This window comes from Vespula vulgaris, chromosome 1, assembly GCF_905475345.1.
Source record: "Vespula vulgaris chromosome 1, iyVesVulg1.1, whole genome shotgun sequence".
Taxonomy (NCBI): Eukaryota; Metazoa; Arthropoda; class Insecta; order Hymenoptera; family Vespidae; genus Vespula; species Vespula vulgaris.
The window spans coordinates 8,799,239-8,812,897 of record NC_066586.1 but is presented as its reverse complement, the minus strand read 5'-3'; the positions used below and the strand labels follow the sequence as shown (position 1 = coordinate 8,812,897).

At 26.8% G+C, this 13,659-nt stretch overlaps 1 protein-coding gene and 2 long non-coding RNA genes across 6 annotated transcripts; 2 read left to right on the top strand and 1 right to left on the bottom strand.

The window, feature by feature from the left end:
• The first annotated feature begins 4,694 nt into the window (after positions 1–4,694).
• On the top strand, positions 4,695–6,661 carry LOC127061695 (short-chain dehydrogenase/reductase family 16C member 6-like). 2 transcript variants are annotated; one of them, XR_007781113.1, is made up of 8 exons: positions 4,695–4,836; positions 4,909–5,063; positions 5,202–5,379; positions 5,447–5,576; positions 5,660–5,783; positions 5,895–5,917; positions 6,026–6,151; positions 6,228–6,661. XR_007781113.1 is itself a non-coding variant. In XM_050989371.1 (7 exons), the coding sequence occupies exons 1-7, from the start codon at positions 4,696–4,698 to the stop codon at positions 6,295–6,297; spliced, it is 924 nt and encodes a 307-aa protein (XP_050845328.1). In that variant the 5' UTR covers position 4,695; the 3' UTR covers positions 6,298–6,661. The 2 variants fall into 2 exon arrangements, 1 of the variants encoding a protein (XP_050845328.1); XM_050989371.1 differs by lacking the exon at positions 5,895–5,917.
• On the bottom strand, positions 5,596–9,697 carry LOC127062440 (uncharacterized). Of its 3 annotated transcripts, XR_007781202.1 has the most exons (5): positions 9,287–9,543; positions 8,962–9,184; positions 8,746–8,861; positions 5,999–6,071; positions 5,596–5,773 (listed from the first exon to the last, which is right to left on the bottom strand). It is a non-coding gene; the product is annotated as an uncharacterized LOC127062440 (long non-coding RNA). The 3 variants fall into 3 exon arrangements; XR_007781224.1 differs by lacking the exon at positions 9,287–9,543 and adding an exon at positions 9,551–9,697 and having other exon boundaries at positions 5,596–6,071; XR_007781173.1 differs by having other exon boundaries at positions 5,596–6,071.
• Positions 9,698–11,594: 1,897 nt separating this feature from the next.
• LOC127064897 (uncharacterized) lies at positions 11,595–12,910 on the top strand. Its single transcript, XR_007781871.1, has 3 exons — positions 11,595–11,799; positions 11,977–12,163; positions 12,254–12,910. It is a non-coding gene; the product is annotated as an uncharacterized LOC127064897 (long non-coding RNA).
• Positions 12,911–13,659: the final 749 nt, after the last annotated feature.

The following is a 13,659-nucleotide window of genomic DNA, read 5'->3' as shown; positions in this document are numbered from 1 at the left end:
TATTATTAATTTGTAACCAGATGCTTTATATAGCTCGATGTCAAATATTTCTTTTTTTATTTCAACTGATGAGAAGGCTTTCAGCGACAATATCAGTTGAGAAGAACTACCAAAAAGGCCTTACTACAGCTTGGTTAGCTGAATGAAGTGATGTTATGAACTGAAAGTGGTGCAAATACTTTTGCAAAGTATTTTGCAAAGACAACGAGTTTTTTAATCAATTTTTGCCTAATTGCCATCATTTTTTCTTATTGGGAAAATTGATTTTGTTGATCTTTTGAATCACTTTGTGCTCTTCCAAATTGTGTGATCATCAGATTAATTGTTAGATCGACAGACTAGTGATATGATGCCTAAAGGATTCATTTCGTGAAATTTGTATAGCTTTATGAAGTTTATGGATTAATTTATTATTTTTGTTTCGGTTTAGATATAACTTTATTAATATAATACTAATAACAAAATAATAACAATTTTAAATCTTTTCTTACAAATATCATGAAACTTGTAATAAAAAAGGATAAGAAAATGAATAACAAGCACATTGTTATTTTCGTACATTTTTTACGGTATTTTATGATTTACGTATATTTTATAGTATTTTATGTTTAGGTAAAAGTCTCTGCTATTTCTGATCTCTTGAATACTTTAAAACATTGTATTTGCACGCCATTATATATCTTGTATAATTCAAAACTGCTTATTTTTCATTATGATGAAGGCATTATTACGTTATACACACGGAAATTCAGTAATATAATATACGATACATTTCTTTTTAATGATAATTCAATTAATTTCAAAAAATATAATTCACAATTTCTTTGGAAACAAACAAAGTTATTCATTTTTTAGATTTTACTTAGTTTTAGATTATCAGTTACGATTAACGCGTGATTTATTTTTATAATATGAAATTAAATTTGAAGAATAACTCCTAAGTTATTATATCGATATCGAAACGAATGAAGTCAAGTATTATCTCAACTATCAATCTCTCCACTAATTTAGGATTAAGTTATCAAGATTCGAATTTGATTATTATTATATTTCAAAATCAAAAGTTCTTCTTTTGATATCGATTTAGACGGGCATGTAGAAACTATTGCTTTCGAGATACAAGTTGATTTTGATCATACACGGAAGTGGTGTCAGCAACTATTCACAATCTAGCATAGATGATATATGATATATCATGTGTATAGCACATGGCAGAAAGGGTTATAGTTCAATGTCTATAGTAGACATGCCAATAGTATGTACATCTGCGATTATTAATTTATTTGTTAAAAAATAAATGTTTTCCAATGTAAAAATTTCCAGAGTAAATGGAAAGATTTAATTTCATTAAAAGAGAGAAATATAAATAGATATTAAATATCTATTATGTGAAATTATTATAATACTTTATAATTGTTTATTACTATAAACAATTTAATTTTGAGGGTATCATTTATCTCTCTCTTTCTCTCTTTCTCTCTCTCTCTCTCTCTCTCTCTCTCTTTCTCTCTCTCTCTCTTTCTCTCTCTCTCTCTCTCTTTCACAGATAAAGTTATTAATTATAAATAATTCATTAATTATAAATAACCATAACAATAAAGAACGATTTATTTTTATTAGATAAGCGTCATTAGATACAGACATTCATTATATACAGACATTAATGACACATTTTTATTTAGTATTGTGGAATAAAATCGAAAAAATAACATAAGATGCAGAAAGAAAAATTTAACTATATGAAGAAAGACCACTTCATCATAATACATTCATGTCTGCAGTATACATACTATTCATATATCACTCGCAATATCGTACGATTGTATATTCCTATAGTATGGAAAAGAAGAAGAAGAGAGAGAGAGGGAGAGAGGGGAGAAAGAGAAAGAGAGAGAGAGAAAGAAAAAGCAAGGGAGAAAGAAAGTAAGAGAGATAGACAAAAAGAAAGAGAGAGAGAGAGAGAGGGAGGGAGGGGAGAAAGAGAAAGAGAGAGAGAGAAAGAAAAAGCAAGGGAGAAAGAAAGTAAGAGAGATAGACAAAAAGAAAGAGAGAGAGAGAAAGAAAAAGTAAGGGAGAAAGAAAGTAAGAGAAATGGACAAAGAGAGAGAGAGAAAGAAGTATTATTGGCAAGAATCTTAAAATACGAGATCGTTGCTTTTGTAGTGATCGAAGAAGCATTATACCCAAGCAGTCAGCTTAGTTGCTATCTAAACGCGAACGGTATTAGTTGCGATTCTTCACGCTTCCCACATTGATTTTCTTTCCGCGGCGATTACTGATCAACGTCATTATCAACAATTCAAAATAAGAAGCCAAATTTAAAATAGGATTTGTTTTTTACAACCGAGTAAGTTTTTAATTTTAAATTTTATTTTTTGTTTATTTTTCTTTTTTAGTTAGTGATCTCGCACGACTAGTAAAATTCATGTAAGTAAAAATACAATAAACACAATTGATCGATAAAGTTTCATGGTATTTACCTACACATAAAATATTTATACAAAAATTATTTTATCGAATTTTTAATTTTTCTCTTTGTATTTTATCTTTTCCTAAAAATCAAATTGTATGTTTTTTATCGATTTATTATCTTAATCATTTTTTTATTTATATAATTCTTTCGCACTATCATATTATATCTATAATGATTTAAAGTCAATATACATGCGTTATAATCTTTTTTACACGAATTTTATTTCTGAATTTAAGCGATCCATTATTCGTGATATTGATAAGATATAAAATAATAATAGATTATTTACTGTCTTAATGTATGGTATCGTATTTGCTATTTTGTCACGTACACGTAATGTTTCATTTTTATTATCTACTGTTGAACCAAAAATGCTGTTAGAACGTGCTATTAGCGTGCTTAATATTACTTATTCTCCTTTTTTAATATTAGTACTCTATCTTTTTGTTAACCTATGGTCTGTCATTATTCGTTCTATATTTCATATATGTCATTGCTATCGGTTATATAAAGAAACAAATGAATGCAAATAAGTATGTTATTTCATATATAATTATTTTTACCTCATGAAGAGAAGAATTATTTTTAATATGTACTTGTAGGAATATTTAACTCAAAGAACTACTTTTACTATAAGAGAAAATTAATCATCTATTAAAAAAAAAAAAAAGATTAGCATTCAATAAATAAGGACATATAAGAAAATATGAAAACTATAATATTCTTGCGGAGATACATAGAAAAGTTATTTTAAATGCTTTTGAATTTTCATCCGTACGATATTTATATTCGTTAATATTTTTATTGCGCCTAAATAAAGAAATAAGTTTTCATAGAAGGAATAATAATTGTATATAATTATATAAATAAACTGGATCTTATTTATTGCTAAAAATTTGAATAATCAAAAATAAGTCAAAACGAATTAGAACACTAAACTGTGAAGAAAATCAATATTGAGAAGAAAAAAAATCTTTTTGCATTTTTTCTTTCTTTCTATTGTTGATAATGTATATTTCGTAAGCTTTCGTATATGTATATACATACGAAGTAAGTGAGTTAACAAGGTATACGTATTTCGGTAATACTGATAGTATTTCGCAACAGTGAAATTGAAAGCCTACTACTCTGTGCACAGTCTTCATCGGAATAATTTTATATAACGTCACCGTTTACTCCACCGATGCTTTCGATGCTAAATCAAATGCTTAAGGATTTATATCTTTTCTTGGACGAAACGAACAAAATCGGAACTTTCACAATTTCATATTCCATATTCTTAAGCAAATACACGATGTAGACATAGTTAAAATCGGAATAGAATGAGAATGAAAAATGTTTATATAACTATTTAATTTAGTCGTAAATCAAGAAAATTGTTTCAATATACTCGAAATAAACGATCCGAACATAACTTCGACAAATCAAAGATCACTCCTTTCCTTTCTTTCTTTTAACTGTTCTTATACATTTTGTAGCTTTCTCCTTTTTTTTTTTTTTTTTTTTTAAATAGTTCTCTTGATTGAATAGTTTCTTCGATCTTGCAAACTAATAATTTTATTACAAATAAAATAATAATTTAAAAGAGATTTAGTTAAAAATTACAATTAATTTAAATTATTTATTAGTTTCATTAATTTTATTCTTCTCTTATATTTTTCACTTATTAGATTGTGAATCGAGAGAAAAATTTAATACAAACTAGGAACTAAATAGAATTTAAGATTCATCAAAATCAATCGCCGGAAACCAGGATTCACCAAAGATTGCAAAAACTAAATTCGCAGCAATTTAAGGATCTAAGCAGTGAGTTGAGAAGAATCTGACGAAAATTACGAACGAAATAGCATCTAAGATTCACTAAGGATCAATTGTATAAGCATCAATCAATGATTGCGATAAATAAATTCGCCCAAACCTAAGATTCACCAAAATCTAAATAATTAATTGTATAATCACAATTGTAAACATTCTTGTTGACAATAGTAAACTGTAGTATTTAGTGCAATAAACTCTAAGTTTAGCGCCTTTGTATTAAAATTTGTCGAAGGATAAAGTACTACTTGCACACGTTACAAAAAAATATATAGTACGCATGAAAACATTAGTCGAAATATACTTTTGATGTACAAACTACATAACAATACAAAGAACATGTTTCTTACATTACGAAATTCATATTTCTTGAATAATTATTTTTTTAGATTACTATTATAGCAGATATGGCTCAAGTGTATACAGGTGCATTGGTCATAGTGGATGTGCTCCTGATGCTCTTGAAAATTCTTTATTGCATCGGTGAAGCTATATATAAATTGTTCGTACCTACGAAAGAGAAAGACGTCACAGGTGAAATTGTTTTGGTAAGTAGCAAAAATTCTTGTATCGATTTATATCGAAAAGATGTTTGTATAAGAAAAATATTTTTATAACAGATTACTGGGACTGGTCATGGAATTGGAAAGGAACTTGCTCTTAAATACGCCTCTTTGGGAGCTACAGTAGTGTGTTGGGATCTGAATCAAGAAATGAATCAAGAGACAGTAGCAGAAATTAAAAAAATGGGTGGAACATCTGCTTATGCTTACAAGTATGCAAATTGTTTCAAATTAAATAAAATTATTTGAAAAATAATCTTTGTATACTCTTATCTTTTTGTATATTATAATCTTGTATAATCTTTGTATATTATTACGATTACAACATCTATTTTCTTTTTTTTCTGCAGGTGCGACGTCACGGATAGAGAAGAAGTATTAAAAGTCGCCGAAAGGGTTAAACAAGAAGTAGGAAATGTTACAATACTAATTAACAATGCCGGTATAATGCCTTGCCATTCATTTTTGGATTATACACCGGAAGAAATTAGAAAAATATTTGACGTCAATGTCTTGGCTCATTTTTGGGTAAATTCTTAATATTTCGATCGATTCGAAATATCAATTGAAATTATACATTTCATTCGTTTTTCAGGTATTGCAAGCCTTTTTACCAAGCATGATTACAAAAAATCATGGTCATATAGTGGCACTTTCCTCGATGGCAGGTATAATTGGACTGACTAACTTGGTACCATATTGTGCATCAAAATTTGCAGTTCGAGGTAACACGAGAGAATCGAATATCTACAAAAATGAGGATTTATTGTGATAATAGATACATTAAATTTTATTTCATATTGTGCAGGTTTTATGGAAGCTCTCAGCGAAGAGCTTCGAGAATACTCTAAAGGAAAGAACTTGAACATAAACTTTACAACTATTTATCCGTACATGGTGGACACTGGTCTCTGTAAGAAACCTAAAATAAAGTAAGAAATTGTAATAAATAATAACTCGAAAAAGATTGACATATAAAAAATAATATCATATAATATTTATATCATATTATAAAATTTATATCTTATTATCTTCACATGCAGATTGGATTGTTGGACTCAGGGCGGTAGGTTATATCAATTTATGGAATAGATTTTATTATTTAAAGTAGACATTAATGAATGAAATTGTTTTCAGGGTACTTAACATTTCTTATGCTTTGCCGATTTTGCAGGTTCTCGAACATCTTGGCGATGCTTCCACCGAAAGAGGTTGCTAATCTAATAGTAAAAGCACAAAGAAAGAACTATTCAAACATATCCATTCCTAGAGTCTTGCTCTCATTAAACACAACGTTTAGGTAAAGAATATTATATATAGCATGTGAAAATGTAAATTCTAACAATTATTTAAATCATATTTATTTTTTATTGCAGAAATTTTCCTGAAAAATCATTACATCATCTAATAGACTTCATTGATAGTGGTGTAGAAGTACCAAATTAATGGAATGTTGATAATTATAATGAATTTTTCCTATGAGAAAATTATTCATTATGTTATTAGATTATATATATTGCGTGCAGTGTTTATTGTACATACAGCTTTTATATAATATATAAATGTATCAATCAAATGATTTTTAAGTCGGCACTATTACGAGAAAAAAATCTACATATTATTAAGTACTAATCTGAAAATTTTATAAAAGCGAGGTCCTAATTATTGTCATATAAGTTAGAAATAAGTATATAAGCTTATAATGTGCCAGGACAAAATAATGTGTACATTATGATTATTTTAATACATGTATTTTCGTGTATATGTACTGTTTGCTATTGTATAAGAAAATATACTGTGCTCTATTCTATTTGCTATAACTAATTATTATGAAACTGTAACAATTATAAAATGTATATTTTGTGTTGAAGTTTGTTGATTAAAAATAAGTCTACAACTTATTCGTGAATATGGATTACATATTATAATAAGATACTTCAAATAAATTAATTAATCTCTACATTTCATATAAAAATGTAAAGATCTGCTGAACATTGCTTGAGAGATACCACTTTCAAAGTTTATCTATAATTGTATTTACAAATGCCATCTGTTTTATCAATGAGAGAAAGTGAGAACTTCCGTCTTAAAAGTGGCTAAAACATTAATTAAAACAAGATAAACACTTATTAAAATAATTAATTTAGATAAAAAACATTAATTTAATATATTTTTAAAAATTTAAATTCTTCTGTTTCACTTTCAATGTTGAACATTCCACTTATGGAGGCTGGCAATATAGTATTACATATATGTGTATACCACAGAAAAGCTATCATTGCTATCACAAACAAACCTACATACTGCAAAATAACAGCAAAAGAAAAACATTGAATTTAATAGATCTTACCATAATTAAAGATCTAAATAGAATCACTTTTTAAATTATCATTTAGTTCTGAGGCGATTATAGTTATAAATTATTTGCAATGTCCAGCTTTAATAGAACACATCACCAGTCTATAACAATATCACAAATCGAGGACAGTTTCAAGCAATAATCAATGAAATACTGAATTACAAAATTCTACTCAAAACTCCAAATCATGTAGAAAACACAATAAATTATCTCATTATACAAATCATTGAGGAAACAGCTTGGACACCTACCAATACAATCGAAAAGAGAAAATCCAATTATTTCTATCCAGACCATATTTTAGAAAAAGTAAAATAAAAAAGAAAATTACAAGCACAGTGGCAAAAACATAAAATAACTTATAATAAATATCAGCTGGATAAAGTCACCAAAGATATTAAATAACATACAGGAACATTGCACTAAAGAAATGAATAAATATCTCTCCTGATGTCAAATGAAAATACACACTTCGTTTGGAAAACATCGGAAAGATGAAACCAATAATGTCAACACTAGCAATAAGAAAACCAAATGGATCCTCAATTAAAACTTAATTGGAAGAAGATACAACATTTGTAAAATATTTCTATCAAATCTTTTACTGACATATTACCACATTGAGATATGCAATAACAGACAAGATCACTCAAAAAATAAACAAAAACAGTAAAATATATAACATTATAAAATACAAACAACAATTTGTCTCAAAAATCAAAACAAACAAAACTTCTAGGTTTGATTTAATCAGTGGAAAAATAAAGAATGTAATATTGATAAAGATATATCAAATGCTATTTAAAGATAATGTAATACTCAGTTATGGAAAAGAAATTGCTGTTTAAATTGTGCCATACAGCTTTATTAATACAGTAATAAATCATTTGCCAAATTTCTGTATATCCCAGCAAGTTAAATGCAGCACAAGTTTGAAGATCTTGTGTTCCATTTCAGAACAGTTTTTATTATTTCATTCAATACTACTATTATTATTATTATTATATACAAAAAATCTCTGCATTAAAACTTTTTTTAGTTTTGTTTTATTTATTCTGCTATCATTGCTTATTGTTAAAGTATTCGATTAATCATCATCAAAAATTAAAAGTCAATAAATTGTACATATTTTTAGAAATAGATCTTTGTTTATTTTTTTAGATAGATAAAACAATAAGCTTACCAGCTTCTTTGAAAGATTGAAAATATTTGTATCAATATGCAATCATTTACCATAGTACATTCCACTATTCTTTACATTCTTTCTTATTTGAGATATTTTTTTCTATTCAATGCTTCCTTTTCTTATGGATAATTACTAAAGATCTCTTCTGATAATCTTCGACAAGAGCAACGATTCTTGTCCTTTGTATACCAAAGAAATATGCTTATAAAATAAAGATTCATGATCTTCATCTTCTGTAGTTTGTACTTACAAATGTAAACAAAATTGCAAAAAAAAAAACTACGAAAAACGAGCTAACATTGTAAAAAAAACTTATTTTATTGTCAATAACGGAATAACTTTAACATACCTCTTTGTAAATTCCTTCTGAATCACTTTCATCAAACAGTACAAAATCATTTTTCATAACAATTTACCAGACTCTCATGATGTTGATAATGTTTTTACAGATTATTTCTTCCATAGCTGCAAATATGAAATATATTTCGTCAGAAAATGTTTCTGTTAAAGAAACCTCCTGCCTGCGGCAAAATGTTAAAATATTTGAAGGCATTTGTTAATTCACCTTTTTTTCGCGAACGTTCAAGCTCGTCGCCTATTTCTAATTGTTCTTTATATTCTACAGATAGAATCAGTAGATTCTCCATCTTAAAAACCGTTAGCACAGATCTTTCGTACAAGTAACAACAAAGTTACTCTATATTTACGTCATTTGCGTTGAAAGACACGAATTATATCTTATAATACATTATGACTTCTTTAATCCTTAGGACCTTTACACACACTTTCTGTAACAACACAGTAATCATAAATATGTAAGATATAAGGAAATCCACAATCGAAGTCGACTATTCCTCCTTATATTTTTCAATGTAAGTTGCAAGACGAACCGTAAAAAAATTCATATGGATGACTATTTACGTCTTATGTCCATATGCTTTCTCTTTATATTTAAAGTCGATATTTGAAATTTTATCAATACAACTCGATGTCAAGGACATTATGTTTTCCATTTTTTAAAATGAACAATCATAACAGATACTACTTGTTTTGCTTATTTGTTTGAAAAAAATGCCGAACAATAATAAAATATATCATATATAGAGATTATAAATGACATTTATTGCTTTGACGATTTTGTAGTAAAAACATACGTTTACTTATAAAAACTAGTTTACATTCTAGATTATGAAATATTAACATATATAATATTGCAAATATATTGTTATCATTGTATACTTTCACTAAAAGATAAATGAATACAAAAACGAAAATGAAGCATTCAATACATAAGAAATATATTTTTGAACAATTTCTTCAACAATGATTGTGATTGGTCGAATATAATAGTTGTACGTGATGGCGCTTACGTATTACGCCTTACCTTACATATTATATCTTACGTCGATACGTATGTAAAGGTTTAACTTGCTAAGACCATAAGCCATCGCAGACAAAATTTTCTAAGAATTTTGCTCGTTAAAATGCAGTTAGAATTTTGCAAGTTAAAATGTAAAACGTGTAATTTATGACATACAATTAGTCTAAAATGTAAAATTCAACCAATAGCAAAAGCGAAAAAATTTCCTCCTATTTATAAAAATTTAATCTAAAAATATTAATGTAATTTACCATATGTAATTTACCAAATAATAAATAAGATTCTCTTTTATAATTTACTAAAAATCTTGTATAGAATTGCGAATTTTACATTGATATAAAATCAACGTAAATTTCAATATATGAATATATGAATTATTTACATTTAACAAAAGGAAATATCTCATGCCATAAAACGAATTATGTTTAATTAGATATTATATTTATATTTCTTTTCTTAATAAAGCTTTATTTTCAAAATTATTAAATATATTACAATATTGATTATGATCATTTATTTTTATAAGATATATACCATAAACATTAACTTTTAACTAAAGCGCGTACTTTGTGATAACTTATAATTGTTTGTTAAGAAGACGTTTATCATAAAAATTTCGTCCTTATGAAATTTGTTGACATTACATTTTAAGTTTTATGGACAAGAGTAAAGGGATTACTCGATTATAATTGGTCGATTTCCTATCCTTATGCTTTACGGAATTTTATAAATATGATCTTAAGCGGCGTTTCATTTGGCGAAATAAAATCGATGATTTAAATTTTGTCCGTGGTAGATTTGAAACTGATATGGAAAAATAAGAAATATATATATATATGTATGTATGTATATATTATTAATATATATATGTTATATAAATAATACATTAATATATATTAACATACAATATTATTAAAAATATATATATATATAAGTTTTGATTCTAACTTGTAAAGTTAAAAGAAGACATATACATTAGTTAATTAGTCGAAAATTGAAATTAAACATAAAAAACAAACTATTAATATATAAAATCGTAATTAAACCTATTTGGACTTATGGCATTCAATTATAGGGTGTAGCAATAAAAAGTCATTACTCCTAACAATAGTTAATGCACCGTGGTGAAGAAATGAAGAGATACGCAAAGATCTACATGCCCACTGTACAAATGGAAATAATATGTCACATACACATGCACGCACGTACATATTATATAATATGATTTTATGAAAGATATAAATCAAAAACATCAAGCCATTCGAATTCGCAGACAAATAGTCTGCTCACTAACAGCATTGATAGAAAACTACGAAAAGAACATTCGCAAATTGCAAATATAAACATGTTCTATAAAACATTTCCTTTAAAATAGCTATTTCAATGGAAATAGGGACTACATTTTAGTCTAAATTAAAACAGAACAATTTATCGAATGTTTCATCCGGACGAATTGCAAGAGATGATACAAGAAAAAAAGCACATATTTATGGTAATGCTTATTTCTAATAATTTTTAATATTCGTATAAGAGAATAAACGAAAATTGACAAGTAAACATAAATTATGTATAAAAATATAAAACTAAGCAGTAAACAAATTGATAATATTGAATATTTTCGTTGCTTTCTGGAATGACTGCGAACAACCAGTCATGTTTAAGCATTCCGAGGTTAAAGAAAATGATTGGATGAGATTGGATATTTTATAAAGCTTGTTTCTTTTATTGTCACATTTGTATGAAAGAAGCTATTTCACGAAATTTTTATGTTTTAAGGTGGCAACACTTATAGCTGATAAATCTTGATTATTTTATTCTATGGTTTTCCGTTAATTCTGCGGTACGGAATCTTTTTTTTTGAAGGTGCGTTTTCCGGTTTTGTTTTCTGTCACGCTACGAACAGTTCGATATTAAAGTAACAATGTGATACTTAACAATATCAAAGATGGCTTTATGAGTATATTTTATATGGTTATATCAAATTATGCTACATTTAATGAAAATTAATTTCTTCTGAAAAATGTAAGTTAATCGTTCTTTTAGACATTCAAATTTATGTTTCTTTCAGTTCAGAATTTCAAGAAATCTTTCTTTAATTATGAACTATTCTTTTAAGATTTTAGTTTTAACAAATTTGTATAACATGTATATAAAAATAATCATAATTTTTAATATTTCTTACAAATATATTTCATTAAGGTATAAGTACATCAGTATGATTTTATGGATTTATGCTTGTGTTACCTGATGTAACTAACAATGGACTTGGCTTTGACTGCAGTAATAATTCATTTCTATAGTCAATATATTAATAATGCAAGCATCATGGAAACGTCAAACATTCACAAGGGATATTTATATTTCTGGAGCACCGTGGAACACAGTGGTAATAAAAAATATAATGTATTTTATAGTTTCTCTTTCTGGTAAAATAAAATTATGAAAGTAAGAAAATAATAGATCTTTTTATCTACAGGGTCTGGAGAATATACCTGATGAATAAAAAGTACAAAACCTATAAGCAAATGCTTATTGAGATTTTAGGATTTTAGACTCGATATATAAAGTAAGATACACCAATATCGCTAATACTATTTAAATGTATTCACAACTGATCACTTATCATCATTTCATACAGTTGCAATATGTACTAATGTACTTTTGAAATGTATCGCTGGTACGAAATATCTTCGAACATTTTGTATCTTTTAGCAAACGTATGATGTGTACCCGGTATTGTTTCCAGAATTCAACTCACCTTATATCAACATGCAATATTGATCAGATATTGTATACATATTCATATATTTATGATTATCAGTATGATAGCATGCATTACCATCTGTTTAATTCATATATATTACCAACATTAAGGTATACAAAATATAATCTTTAAAACGTATTTATCAAATTTACAAAATGACAAAATGATTGAATTCATACTATATAATTCCACATTATGAGTCTTGCTCATCTATAAATAACACATACTTTAATCTTTAGAATATCATCATTAATAAACGATATTAGTGGACTGTATGGAAATATGTAGTAACTTAAATACTCATGTGCAATTTTTTTACTATGTTAGTTACTTTTGTAATACTAATATATTAATAATCTTTACAATATAAAATAATGCTTTTTACTTAAACCCAATACACACGCGTGCAAAAATAGTGCAATTATTTTATTACTTTTTCTTTTGTTACTCTTTCATATATTTTTATTCTAAGCGAGATTGGATCAAATATTGCTTATAAGTTTTTTGTTCTCGCAAAGTAAAGTATATACGATGTTATTTGTGAGATTTAATCGAGCGAGCACTTCATGATAGTAACCAGATATCGTAACGATAGAAGTTTGTCAGCAGCACACGTGTAAGACTATTTTTGAAATTGACGTCATTTGTTGCTATTAAACGAAAAAAGAATGAGCAAAGAAGGAGCGTGTGTTTGCATTTGATCATTTCTCGAGTACTTATAAATTTCTCTTTGAATCTCATATGTATCACGTATAGAATCGAATATAAAATTATCAAATGGGTCACATCGATAATAACTTCATACCATGTTTCGAGTAAAACAGACATAATAATAATAATAGTAATAGTAATAATAATTCTTAAAACAATGCATTACGACATTAATACGAATTAGTTATAGCTAATATACGCGAAATATATTCTTCGCTTATCAAAAGAAATATGTTTCCAAAGATTTCTTTCTATTATTCATTTGTCTTCGAACGAATCTATGTGTATTTACATTAGTGTGTTTCGACATCTTTCGTACTAGTGATTCATAGCCAATGTACCGACTGGGACTAACTGCTTTTATCTGTAAGTATTGTAAATTTTTATTGATAGTTTGATACGATAGT